The sequence below is a fragment of the Ixodes scapularis genome, unplaced genomic scaffold (genome assembly GCF_016920785.2).
Source record: "Ixodes scapularis isolate PalLabHiFi unplaced genomic scaffold, ASM1692078v2 PGA_scaffold6__148_contigs__length_123643588, whole genome shotgun sequence".
Taxonomy (NCBI): Eukaryota; Metazoa; Arthropoda; class Arachnida; order Ixodida; family Ixodidae; genus Ixodes; species Ixodes scapularis.
In genome coordinates, this window is record NW_024609881.1 from 46,779,825 (window position 1) to 46,794,634 (window position 14,810).

Sequence of the window (14,810 nt, forward strand, 5' to 3'; positions counted from 1 at the left end):
CCCCTAGCAATTATTTCATCCTAAATTGGAGTGCATCGTTTGCCCGTTGACGGGAAGTTACTTTCAATCCCAGTTTCTTACGTCGTAGTTCACCAAAAAAAATTGTGTTTGGCGCATTGTGGTTGATCGGCATTTTGTTTTGGAAGTTGCATTTTGCTTCACGTTGACAGACAGAAGGTTTCTTTACCCTTGAGAAGAAAACAGGTGCAAGAACCATATTGAAATTACCCTTTTAGCCCTGACGTGTTATGGGACCCTGTGAGCCCTTCAAAACCCCTTCAGCCATCAGAGCCCTTAGTCTTTCAAATCATTCAGCCTTTGAAACCCTTCAGACCTTCAGACCCTTGAGACTTACATACCAAAAAAGCTGTTGTTTTAAACGTTACTGGAAGTTTAGTTTTGACTTTAGCCATACATGCCTTTTGAATCGCAAAAAGAAAATAGGCACCTAAGTGTACTGAACCCAGAGCGCAAGCAGCTGTATTTAAAATTAATCAGACCAAATAGCAACAACCTTGTTCTTTTCGACAAAATATTCTTCAAGGTACTCATTATGTTGCTTTGTAAATTCCTCAGAAGAACAGTAGTACAACTTGCAAAACTGTAGAGGTGCACCACACACACACATACACACACATACACAGTCAGCAACACGTTCAGAAAAAGTCACGAACACGTAACCAACGTCGGCCGCCTTTGAGGTAATCCAAGCACGGTGGCGGTGTCGTCCCTGTTGCCGTACCGTTGTCGTCTCCGGGGTGTTTTTAGCTCACTGTACAGTCTCCGGGGTGTTTTTAGCTCACTGGACAATGTCCGGAAGCCGAAAGTACAAAGAGGCGCAATAGAATAGAGGGCGAAAACAGGACGACACGTTTCTCCAATTCCTGAGAAGGAATTATGCGTAAAACTGCACGTCCTGTTTTCGTCCTCTATGTTGTTCTCCACAAACACCGTAACTTAACCAGCACGCTCCATTTCCACGAAGGCGCAATAGGGAACTGAGAAACATCCTCCCTTTTCCGCACGCGGAGCTGCTTTTGGAAATAGATCCCCGCGCGGGAGGCAAAGTCGACACTGAGCGACAGCTTGTTGCGGCCGCCCGGTGCAAAATGCCAGCGGCTTCTCCGACGGATATAGCCTCAAGGTTCAAATGATTTCTCCCACATATCTTTAAAACTATATCGATAGGTCACGTGCGTCGCCGAAAAGATTCCGACAGAGCCGAAAGGCCTCAATAAATATGAAGGCCTCTTACACCCCTCAAACATTTTTCATGTGCACGTAATGCCCCTTAGAAAACTTTGATGGGCATCTAAGACCTCTCAGAAATTGTTGAAGGGTATTCGAAAACCCTTCAGAGATTCTGGTGTGCCTCACCGGCGGTATTTTAATAAGGAAGCGCAGTCACAAGGGCTGGACTAGCCGAGATGTATCAAAATGTTTGGATAAATAGTAATAGCTTTTCTTCTCTATTGTATTGAAAACTTGTATTGTAATTTTTACCACTTTGGGACATATATGTGATCGTGCGAATAAGGTTAGAGAACAGGTTAAATTCTGTCTTAGCGAGTGAAAAGAATAAACCACCGAGCCTGAAGAGAACGCGAACGACGTGGCCCATTACCTTCTTTACTCGCTGCATCGCCAGGAGGCCACTGGAATCTGACAAAAATATATGGAAGTGAAAAGGGGAGCAAGGGGGTGTGCTAAAATACTTCACTAGGGACTGTATTTTGAAACCTGGTTACACACACTTACATTCGACCGCAACTGCGCTACAAGCAAGTTTAAAGCCACTTGTGTTTGTATATGACCGGCTGCGAGTAGCCAGTCGTAAGCAATCACAAGTTTGCCTACGACATTTCGAAAAATGGCGCTACTCTATTATTGGACCCTTCAGTGGGTTAGCAATTAACAGAAAAATTAAGCAAGACTCGTAACCGACAGCTGAAGAAGCGCCGAGCGCTGTGCATATTGAGCATATCGAGTATAATATTAACACTTGCCAGTGAATGAGTTTGCGACATTAACCGATAAAGATATTGAATAATGAGGGACGAAGCTAGAAGCGTTAAAAACGCCGCGCATCGAGTTCCTTAGAAGCTGTCAGTGATATTTGAAAGAAACTGGCAGATCACCTGTCATCGGAGAGACCACGAGGCTTAACGTTCACAATGAAACTGCATACTATTGTGGTTGGGCCGTTAATCTCGATAAAAACAAATTATGGTCATTATATCAACTTCAATAACACATCAAAGCTTTTACCTAAGGGTTGCGGAATCCAGCAAGCATGAAAAAAAAATCGTTTTTACAAGATTCCTACTAAGTCCGTAGGTTGTTTAGTGCAAACGAACTAAACCGAAAGAAACATATCAAGAGTGATCGACTAGCCACGCTCCCAGTCACACTGAGACAACAGTTGAACAACTCTCCATAAACATGAGTAAAACGCGTTTAGGGTGACCCTGTCACATCGCAGCATCAACAACATTAGGGCAACATGCTGCTGCCGTCAGGCAACCGTGTTGGCCGATTCGTTGTCCGACCACCCTGTCACACCGCGCTGACGGCGGTCCCAACACTGGGAATACTCCGCCATCTTAATTCTTTACCTTTGTTCGTGTGTGGCAAGGAGTAGCTGGGAATGCAGCTCTACAAAGTACTAGAGCGCACGAAGGGTTAGAAATTACCACGGGAGGACATCAAACAGTGACTGGATTTCGAAAACTTGACACGGGGACTACTTTCCAGCCTTTATACTATCGAGATGCTCTTCATTCGCTGAAAAAGCCGATATCCCTATTTGAGGAAAGTGAACTCGCTGATATATGTTCGGGATTTACGCCACCGATTGAGGTGTATCTGTCCGGTTCTTTCTATCATGCAAATTTATTCCTACTGTAAATTTTAGTTAGCACCGGCAGCACCCCAAAGCATCTTTTGTAGCGTGGTGTTGGGTTGAGCTAACGGTGCTTAGAAACTGCGACACCGACACGATCGGCTTCCATAATAATTGGTGGAATGAATATTTTTCAACACTGTCTCTTTGCCTATTGCCTGCTATGTGATCGCTCCATTCCCCGAAATATCTTGGGCATTTTGGAATGAATTCGGGTGTTTGGTAGCGGCTGTTTACAAGTTCCAATTATCAATAATCATAATCATAGGGGTTGTTTTAATACTTCAATTGTTTATTCTTTGCTTTTCTGCATTATTTCAAAAATACATTATCAGCGGGAGAGTAGGTGTGCCATTTTTTTCACTAGCAGTGATGTTAGCTGGGCTCTCGGTAGTTTTATTTTCAACACCAGTCTGAACGTTCACGACCGTAGCTGTGACCATCTCGACAAGCCCGTTCCGTACTTACGCAGTAAAAACATTCATTAAATTTTTTTTTTGGCTGCAAGACAGCCTTAATTATTGTAAAATGACATTTTCCAAGCTTTTATTTGAGTAAGCTCTTAAAAAAAGACGTTGATATGGAATTAGCTCTGCCATTAAAGCTATCTGTGTTGTGGTGTTGCCGGTCCAAACAAGTTACTGCTGTTTTTGTTGCCGATGGCTGTCTTAGCAAGGTAAAATGTTCGTTGTCCATGCTGTGCTGCTTTTGCCGCGATGCAACAGGGTTGACGGATAACACGGGAAGCGAGCAATAAGTTGCCCCTACTTTTGGACAACATGTTGTGTGGCTGCTAGCTGCTGCTGCTGTCGTGTTGCCTCAGGGTGACAGGGCCTTTAGAGTTTTTGTTGGCACGGATTTTGGGTAATTACTCCAATTAAAGAGGCATTAGTATATCGGCGGCCTTATCCTAATTGAAGGATACTTTTTTTTTCTTTGTGTCTTTTCATTAAAACTTTAAATGTTGCATCCGTACCTCTCCCATTGCACACTCCGAGATTTCGGCATATATTCATTTTAAAACATATATTGATCGATTTTTGTCTATTTGCAGGCTACGTGGGGAGGAATGCTGGAAAACAAAATCCAACTATGACTTTTTTGTTGTCACTAAGGAGGTTGCGGGCCGCAGAATCACACCGGAGATGTTGTGTCGACGCATTAACCCGGAGCAATTCTCTTCGGCCGTAACCATAATTCCCTTTCCCCTCTTTTTTACCTATCCTCAGCCTGCAAACCGCTCCCATATCTCTCAGCAAATCGCGCAGCCCGCTGAAGGTCGGTCCAAACCGGACACGTTTTGTGCAGCCACAGCACTTGCCGTTATCGGACGTGAACGGTTTCCTTACGTTCCGTGCCGTTCCACTTTGGGACGTTTCTTTGTATAAGGCGCAGCTCTTAGGCGCCCGTTTCCGGCTTGAGCGGCGTCACCGTCGCCGTCGCCGTCGGTGTAGCCGCTCGTTACATTATGGGACGTTTCTTAAAATGATGTCTCGTGTGACGTCACGAGGGTCACTAGGGTCACGAGTGACGTCGCGAGTGTCGTCATGAAGGTCCCTCGGGAGGGGCATGACGAAGGTCATGCGTGACCTCACGAGGCATTCACGAGTGACGTCACGAGCGTCACTAGGGTCACGAGAGATGTCACGAGTGTCGTCATGAAGTGACCTTCACGAGGCCTGCACGAGTGACGTCACGAAGGTCACTAGGGTCACGAGTGACGTCACGAGGGAGGAGGGAGGGAGGGGGAAGAGAAGGGGAACGAGGAAGATAGGATGAGGGGACGAGAATGACCAACACCACCTAGATGGAAAGCCGCAGCGCTTCCCTCTCTCCCTTCAAGGAGCGTCGGCATGAGTAGGCTAAACTGGTAGTGCGCTTCTCCGCAAGGCTCCCCTTGATATTTGGCTTCTTTGCAATGGACGTTCTCTTCTTTTTTTTTTCCCTCTCCGCTCGACGGGGCACAAAAAACAAAAAAAGGCGCCACGGCGTCGCGTTTTTTTTTTTTTCTTTTCTTTTTCTCCCCAACGGTCGTTTGTCGCGTTCCTTTCTTCGACGGCTTTTTTTACTTACTCGTGCGGGTTGAGTCACGTGACAATAAGGCTGGAGGAATCAACTAGAACAACTCTGGACGCGAGTAGGTTTTTGGACGCCGAGGGTCAGAAGTCCAACTCTCGAGTGAGATCGAGCACATTTTGGAATGTCCTCTCGCGGCCTCGTGTGTGGACGTGAAAGCCGTGAAAGCTGCTTTTCGGTTGTCGGTGCGTGGTCGGTGCTGTCATTCGGTACAGATGTTGTTTATCCGTGCATTGACGGAAAACTGGATGTGAAAGTGTCCATATTTGAATTTCTGCAAGGATGACTACGAAAGCGTGGACTATACAGCGAATCGATGGGAAGATCTCGCTCCTTGACGGTATGGCAGGGTAAGAATTTTTTAATTTTTATGATCGTGGTTTCGTTTTTTGTTTTTACTTTTCGCTGAATGCATGCTTGGGAGTGATTTGGTTGTGGCCTGGAAGCAACACATTCAAATGCTGGCGCTACTTGCAGGTGCAGAACTAAATAAAAATGACCCGATTTATGAGTTCATGTTGGAATGTTTTCGCAAGGTACGCAAGTGATAGGTTACCGCGGTTGCAACCAGCACATCAATTAAAAAACAACAACAGAAGTACATTGTGTCTTTTCTGCGTATGCTCATCGGAGCGCAGAAATGATCCGCTACAGCTAACTAGTAAGACCTATATTTTAGCGGGTCTCTGAGCAGTAGTTTGGAGTGCACGCAAGCCAGAATATGGTTCATTGATCAGTTATTTATCCATACACCAGAGCCATATACTAAAGATTTAGCTGGAGCTGCTTCAGGCTCCCCAAGGAATCCCACCACGCACCAGGAAGCTCTATTAATTATTATTATTTTTTGTGCCTGGTTCTATGTGCTCGTGCAATAAGCATTATTATTATCATTATTATTATTATTGCGCATTCGGCACATCAAATTCAAGAATAATTTTGATGTTTGTGATCCAAAATACCAGATCAAAACACTGCCAGTGTTTTCTCTCAATTACGGGACCACTTCAGCTTAAAGAAGAGCATTCTTTCTTCTTTTCTTTTTTTTTTCTTTTTATGACCATTTTTGATTACATTACCTTTCTTTAGGTTAATATGATTTCCTCCTTTTTCGTTCTATTTCCTGCAGAAGCGGTCACACATCCCGGATACTGCTTTGATGAACTCTGGCTACTGTACGGCCTCCATGGGACAAGCTGAAAACTGACACCTTAGAAGAGTACTTCGGAATGTATAGGCAACTGGCTTGCCTCTAATATCACGTGTCTACAAGGCACATTTGCGAAGATGAAAACAGAATACTGCTGTGGAGCACAATGTCAACGGTCACTACAGCTAGCAATGGAAACTAGAAAGATCTTCCCAAGCGAGCGGATACTTGACGCCCTTCCTGCAACGTGGTATACCTGCAATGTGGCCCTGGGCTGTAAAAAAATAAGGCACAGCCTCCCGGCCTTGGGCTATGTGGCCAGCTGTGCAGTCTACACCACCTTAAAAAACCTAAGGGGCGAAAAATGCAAGGCCGCGTCGAACGCACGAAACAAGTTGGCTACAGTTCGCTCGCACAGGAAGACAAAGCTGGTGTAAATGCTGTAGCGAAATGAATGTTTGCAATAATGCCAAGAATGCCAAACAAAAGAAATGAAAAGCTGAAACTCGATCAAAGACACTCGCTGCCAACCGTCATGGATGTCAAGAAGCGAACTCGGACCAAGGAAGAGTATGTCTGACGCCTGTGATGATGAACCCATCGTGAGTTCGAGCTGAAGCATGTGTTGGACTGCAGTGAAAACTTTCAACTGAGGAACCTTTGTTGGAAGATACGTAAGAGGTCAAGGCTAAACAAATTAGTTCGTGTCCGGCCAGCAACATGCTTGCGCTTCATCCTCATGCAAAGGCAACTGCTCTCTGAAGTCAGTGGATCTGTGTGTGTGTGTGTGCAGATAATCGGTGTCCTTGTAGCAGTCTGTTGGGTATCTTGTGGTGCTACAACGGAAATGCCAACATGCTGCTCAGATATTGTGTGTCTCGGTGTCACATAATCTACAGCATCTAAGATGCATGTGTGTAAATGTTTTTGAAGACGGATATTTTCAGAACTTATGGATACCAGGAGGCTTGTTTCGCAGTGTTCAAAGGTGACCAATTTCTTCTTTATGACTCTTCTGCATTGTAAATGCAAGCAACTTTGAATATCAAGCTCCCATGCCCACTTCTGTTTGTGTGCAAAACTTGTTTTTAGCCGCCCTGTGTCGTTTCACAGACTCGGTACTGTCGAAGTACATCTGCATATGGGGCAACGCTCGGGTATTACGGTACTTTTTTTGCAAACATAAAGTTTTCACATTATGACATTGCCAAGAAATAGGTCACAGGTGTTTTTTGATGTAGTAACCAGATAGGTTGCTTGCTGCAAAACAAGTACTATATTTGAACAGGCAGAGTGCTTTGAATTGCTAAACCTATGCAGGTTGATCACAGGTCTAAGAAAAGTTTGCCAAAATATGTGCAATACATTTTTCAAACTATGTGCAATACATTTTTCAAACCAGCACATCACAATTTTAGAATGTTATTACTTTTATACTTGTCTGGCAATCTGGGTCCCGTTGCTGTTGCATCAGTTGTCCCTAAGGGTAGTGTACTCGGGCCTCTATTGTTTCTAATATATATCAATGACCTACCATTATCAATTAAATCGACAATTAGACGTTTTGCTAATGCTTGAGTTACTCCTCTATTATTCACAATATTGTCCAAGACGATTTAGATACAATATCACCATGGTGTTCCCTGTGGCAGATGAATGTTAACAGATATAAATGCAAAGAAATGTCCATAATTAAGTCCTCCACTAAAACTCTAACCCAGTACTTGTTACTTTCCGAACCACTAGAACACTCGCTGTCGTACAAGTATTTGGGCGTGTATTTTACAGACTCATTATCATGGATTGAGCAAATAACAAATAGTGCACTAAAAACACTTAATTTGTGAAAAAAGCCATGTGTACAAGAAAATTCTTGTGTTCAATGAACGCATGAATCATGCAAGATATATAATAACCATATAAGAACTATATAAGATATATAAGAAACTTCTTACAAATTTCTTATATTCTAATCTAGTTCTTATAGGGCTCTTATATGTTCTTATATATCTTGTATGATTCATATGTGTTTATTGGACACAGAAGTTTCTCATACAGATAAGATTTTTCAGTAGGAATATAGCTCTTATTAAAGCAAAACTACTCGTATACAAAACATTTATCCTCCCACCTTTAGAATATGCGAGCATAATTTGGAATCCACTCCTAAGTTACCTATAATCTAGAGGCTCGAATCTTCAGAACAAAGCAGACAGATTTATATGTAGTGATTATTCATCCGAAACTAGTGTCTCCGCTTTAAAAGCTAGCATAAATATTCCTAATCCAGAAAGAAGACAAAAATAGTCTGATTGTGTTGTTTTTATTGTTTTTTTTAAGATGTATATTATTCAGATTCCAATTTTCAATCTACTTAGTGCTGGGCTGTCCATTTCATATCATTCATATTAGATAATTCCTTCAAGATTGAACCATTTCAGTGCCATAGTTACACTTTTTTCTTCCTTAGTACTTTGCAACACTGACTAGAACAAACTACCTGACTATATTGTAACAGAGATATCCCATTTCATTTAAAAAGTGCATAACAATAACATGCTAAAAAGCGGTTTTGTGTGTGTGTGTGTGACATTTTCTTTTTGTTGGTGTCTTTTTTATGTTCAATTACTATTTTGTCTTATTTTTTTTTTAATTTCCCCTGATGTAATGCGTCTTTGGATGCCTTTGAGGTGAATAAATGAAATGTAATGAATGCCTCTGCATCATTTTTCCAATTGTTACTTTAGTTCATTTTATCTGGTCCTATTACTTCGATTATTGTTATTTCATAGGGATTCTTTTTTATTACACAAGTTCCATGTCGTTCAGAGATAATTACACCACCAAGTTTATCGCCTAAAAAAATAACACATCTGTCTCAAGATATCACTTTCTTGGATTTCACTACAATAATTGTAGGTTATAAGAATTTTCCTGCGTTCTAAAATTGGTTCTTTATATCACTCGGCGTTCACAGCTCTCATGTTAGCTCATAAAAAGTAAATAGAGCGAAAACCCGCGTTTTTACGACGTAAAAGCTACGCGCGAAGCTTTCAGCTCAGCTCTATAGCGCGGCGCTCGTCAGCCTGCTGCCGTGACGTCACCGGAGGCGTGTGCTGGCCTTCTCCTCTAGGTGGTGTTGGAATGACAGGGGGTGGAGGGAAGAGGAGGATGATGGAAGGGCAGAGGAAGGAGGAGAACGGGAAGGAAAAAAGGAGAGAGAGAAGGAGAGGAGGACAGGGTATGGAGGTGGAGGAGGAGGAGGGGCATACCCTCCTTTCCGTACTTTCCCCTCCTCTTCCTCAAGAGCTGTGCTCTAATTCGGCATTACAGGAAATTGTAAACGTCTTTCATTTTTTTTCTTTCCTTGGGGAAAAAGTAATTTACGGCTTGCGTTCTTAGACAGAAGCTTGAAGCGTAGTCATCACGTGGATTCGGAGTCACTCACACGCTTTGTTTCCTCTCGTCAAGACCCCGCTGTTTTTAGTCCCCAATCTTCCGAAAACCAGAAAGAGGAGGGGACAACAGCGAGGAGGCGAGGAGGAAACGCCTGCTGTTTGTGTGGTTGATGTCCTCACTGAAAACGCAGGGGCGCGCCACAACCTTTACGCTTTTTAGAGGCGTGCGCACTTTTTCTTGCTTGCCGCGCACTCCTTTTTTTCTGTTTGGGCAATTCTTGAGTCGTGTCCTAATAAACACGTTTCCAACAACAAAAAAAACTACCTTTCAAGTAATGTCTATTATGTCTTTACTGTGTCATGAACAGTACGATCTTAATTTGAGGCTTAGTATTTGCAGTCCTATGTAAGAACAAAATCCCTCTTGACTGTATTCCATTACCTCGAACGCCTCTTGGGTATTGCATGTAGATCGACTAGACCGTTGGATATGAAACCTAGACATAAACGGATGTGAAATTCATAAACATGTACCGGAAATAGAACCTGCACGACATAAATAAACTTCCAGAAAAAGTTAGAAGCATGCTTAAGTTCAATCTTTTCAGCCAGATCACAGAGGCCCATAGGTCAAAAATATGTTAACATTTCCTTATTCGCTGATAATTTGTTTCAATTGATAAAGGATTCGTTGTCGAAGACGCTTTGCATTTGCTACAGTGTATCTGGTTATGTGAAAATACGTTCTACACAATGTGCAATCTTAATTAATGTTGGAAACGTAATCAAACATTTGTCCCACTGCAAATATTTGAAGCTAACTACCTTTCTTACGACAAATATTTCCAGAAGATGGAGAACTGCGTCATAACGTGCCGTAATAATGTGACCATTAAAAACGGTTCCTACCAAATAAAGGAGAACATCCACTTTGCTCCATTTGGTTACCCGTGCGGGGATGGAGGAAAGGTAGGACTCTCAAAATAATTTTTTTTTAACCTTTCCAAGCAGTTTGGGCGCATGGGTTTGTCTGTTTAGTGGAGAAAAGGAAACGTCTCAGTAAAGGAAGCTAGAGCACCGACAATTTAAGAAACGAAGAGAGTATCGGGTACTGAACATTTTATCATTGCTCGGTAGCCCAGAAGATGGCAGCATCAGTGGATAAGAACGCCGAAGTACTAATCACGTAGTCAGAATCCGGAACATAAATGTCGACACCCTGCGATTCTTAAACTGACATTCACTCCGTGTGTACTTCAACACCGGCTTACCAGTATATTTTCTCCTAGCGAACACTACGTGCACAATTAATTTTAGATACATATTTAATTACTTCGACACATTCGAGGTGCAAGTAATATCTGGCTCCAATTAATCTGCTGTAATACACAGCGCGTTCTTTTAGGCTTCAGAGATTCGTTTCCAAAAAGTTTTTGATAGCTACACATATGCAGTCTGTCCAGGTGAGTTACACGGCTACGGGGATATAGTGTAAGGGGATTAACGTCACAATAAGTCGAATTATTAGCTAATGCGTTAATTACTTTTTACAGTAAAAATAAACATGCGATTCGAATTAGAAACTCTCTAAGAGTCATAGGAAACAAATCAATCGGCAATTCGTTGCAGAATTTTGAGCGCATTGGAAGCGCAGTAGTGCGCTGAAGTTACCACTCGTACAACATTCACAAGGCTGGTATTGAGAGAACACGAATGAAATAGAGAGCGAAAAACCGCGGGGGTGAGTTAACGCAAAGGTAGCCTTGTTGCTGCTGCATGAGTGCTACATTTATCGCTCCACCCCTCTTTCCGCTTGCACTTAGTCTTTCTGAACAATGACAGATTATGTGGTTCCCGACGACGCGCAGAAAGTTTCTATTTGGAACCGCATGTTTATTTTTACCACCTTAGACGTTAATAAATATATTTTAGTTGATTAGCCGACTCACCTTGACAACTAATCCCTCTATTACGTCCCTCCGGCCGTATAACTCACGCGAGCAAACCGCGTCAGTGTCGCTTTCGAGGCATTTTTTAAACAAATCAGTTCAGCCTAAAGAAAAGCTCACCTGAAAACTTAAGAAGCGTCGGGCGTGGTTAGTCCCGGGCATCTAGTTATCATTCGTCAGTCAATGAGAGTGCGGCATTAGCGGATAAAATCGCAGAAGAACCAATCACAAAGCAAGTAGCGGGAACATAAGACGCCACACACTAAAGTGACAATTGCATTAACACGCTATGGGAAAGCTGCGTCTGACAACTTTCAGTTCCTTAATGTCTTCGGCCTCACAGTGATGAGAATAATGAGATGCAACTGCAAGCACGGCAGACTTGTCTGAATCCAGGGCTGGGCAAAGATAAAACTAATCAGAAATACATATACTGAGGTACGTATATTTCAAGGCGAAATTACAGATACAGAAATATCCCCAAGATGTTTCTGCAAATACAAAAAAAAAAAAACCTGCAATGCAAAATAGATTTCTCAAGAAACACATTTCTTTCAAAGTTTTCGTAGGTGCGGAGGATGCAATTCGTAACGAATGAAAACTGGGGCGTTTGTGTTACTCCGTTTGCGTTACTTTATGCACCACCTCGATACGTTAAACCTATCATCTGTGCACAGCTGCCATCCCTAATGAAGCGAAAATATAATGTCGCCCCCAGCGACCCTTATAGGTGCAAGTAGGGTGCCTACATGTTTCCGCTCCGCTTTAGGGTGGCACCAACTTCTTGTTACCCTTTCCCAGATCCCCTCCCACCGCCATTTTTTCCCCACTTTTAGTTCGCTAAACGTAAACAACGTTGAGTTTCTGTAGTCTCGACACACCGGCAACAATGGGGGGCCACTTCCGTTTCCGTTCATAAGGGGAGTCGGAGGCTTAGCGGGATGGCGGTCGTCGTGGTTGTCGCTCTCTTTATTCGGGTGTTTCATATTTTGAAGTTGCGAGCAGGAAGTGTACGTTGCTTTTATCGAAACGCGAGTTTCCGCGACAAAATGGAACCCATCAGACCGGCATTGAACGCCGAAAGCTCGCCGTCGGAACGAGAGCGGTGAGCGCTCCCTAGCAATAACGAGGATTAGTGGCGTAGTCCGAGCGCTCGACCGGCGAGTGTGACAAAATGGTCGACAAAAACACCGGAGGTTGCCATGGTAATGAGGTAGGCAACACTGGATTCTCGGCAACAGGTATCACAAACGTTGTCGCCACCCTAAACAGCGGAGCGGCGAAAACATGTAGGCACCCAAGGTACCAGATGCTAACGACTGCCTGCCTTGCTTGACAGAAGACATCTGTCTAAAATAGACCCTTGTTTGCTGCGACGGTGCGTCTCAAATTGTCCTACAAACCCAGGGTGGAAAGATTGGACAAAAAGAGCCGAACTTCTCTTTGTTGCAAAATCAGAGGAAGATAATCTCCTCTACTCTCGATGATTGGAGGTTTCAGTTTTCCTACTCTCCTCTTCTCTGGCGTTCGCTCTAGCATAGAGGAAACAGTGAAGGACTTCGCGGGAAGAGCGCTTATTGTGTAATTCATTTAAAACTATCTTTCTCAGAACCACTTTTTGAAATTTAGTTTAGATCTTGTAAAAGGTTATATGGCGAGTTCACCAAAAAGGTGTTTTCTTCAATTTATTGTAAAAATTCATCAGTTAAAATTAGGCATCGAATGCAACGAAATAACGAGATTACTACTCAGATTAAAATAAATATTTGACATGTACTTCGAAAGGAAGATACAGATACTTGGAAGTGTATCTAAGATACCATCGGGATACATGTGTACCGCAATACTGCCCAGCTCTGTCTATCTCTGATTTCACATTGAACCGAGCTGATTGCCAGCAAGAGAACTCTCGAACTGATATAAAGAAAGAAAGATAGCAGATTGAACAAGCGCCGCTTATCTATTTCAAGCATTCTTAGTCTGATCTTAATTTCCAATCACTCTTTCACGTAATTCTTAACTAAATTGCGACTGTGCTATGTGATGGCGGGTTCAAAAAAACGAAACCAATTCGGCGTGTCACGTGTTGCTCGCACACACATTATAACCGGACTGAAAACAAATCAGGAAATTTCGTCACAAATTGCAAACAACTCAAACCTCAATAAAAGTGATATTGTCGCAGAAGGCGTTTTTTCTCTGTCCGTATATAATGGGTATACGTGTATGCTTGTTTTGTCTTAAGTTGTTCGCACATGTATACACACCTGTAGTATATCTACGTGTATTCAGGAATATCTTGCTTACCTTATCCAATCTTTGTTAAATGCTTATTCGTAATGTACATGATGCTCTAAAAGCCGAAACCAGACCAGTACGCGTAACAGAGACCTTCTACGTTAAAACTTCTTCGTGGTGCTTAAATTGCGTATCATGCGTAATTTGAAGGCAGGCTAACATTCCTCGTTGCCTCGCCACGAACAATTTGAGAAATCTGAGATCAAAGATATGCGCTTTTTTTCAGCGGTGCTGGTTCGGAAACTGCTCAAATATTGAAAATGAAGTCTGTTAAGCAGGTGCAAGTTGGAAAATGGCGATCTCAAATGTCCACACCTCTGAAGAAGTATAAATAAAAGCGCTTCTTTTTGACTTGCGTATTGAGCTTTATATGAGCAGATAATCACAATAAATTGATGTATTTACAGTATCTTTCTATATTAGAATACCTATTAGAATATTTTATCAACCTCATTTAGCTTCACCTTCAGGAATTACATGAAAAAAGGAATGCAGGGACTTAACTTTTACTTTAATTCTACCAGAATTTGAAAGTTTCTTCGCGGCCGCCATTAGTCCAGGTCCTGATATCTGTCGTGCTACAAATCAACAACGAGCGAGAGCACTGCAGCAACTTGTATCATATCAATCAAGGCAAATCAATTTTATTTCTTAGTTGCCACACTACAATGCAGCATGTACATATAAAGTCGGTTTCGATTGTGCTGGATAGCCCTCTTACATGTTGGCCACAACAGCCAACAAAATTGGGCATTTGTAAACATCTTATCGCTTCCATTATATACACATGTGCTAGGCACATGACCCAGGGAAAGAGTTCTTGGCCACCGACCCCATGTGTCTTATGATGGCCCCAGGGTTAATAAAAGTGCGGGATAAGCGCATAACGCCGAGGAATGAAGAATGCTCAAGATTCTAAAGCACATTAACACCCCATTCACACAGTCGTACAGGTAGGTCGCTTTAGTTAAGGGATCTTTACGGTCGGCGGCGGATCAGTTCGCGATCCTCCGCGCGTGGTAAGTGCTCGCGACCCG

General features: G+C 42.8%; 1 protein-coding gene across 1 annotated transcript in view; it reads left to right on the forward strand.

Moving 5' to 3' along the window:
* LOC115328605 (venom metalloproteinase antarease-like TtrivMP_A) overlaps positions 1-14,047 on the forward strand; it is a 39,357-nt gene extending 25,310 nt beyond the window's left edge. Inside the window, exons 12-14 of the mRNA XM_040206712.1 lie at positions 3,957-4,089; positions 10,376-10,495; positions 14,000-14,047. Coding sequence (XP_040062646.1) covers positions 3,957-4,089; positions 10,376-10,495; positions 14,000-14,047 — 301 coding nt within the window. The remainder of the gene's footprint in view (positions 1-3,956; positions 4,090-10,375; positions 10,496-13,999) is intronic.
* The last annotated feature ends 763 nt before the right edge of the window (positions 14,048-14,810 follow it).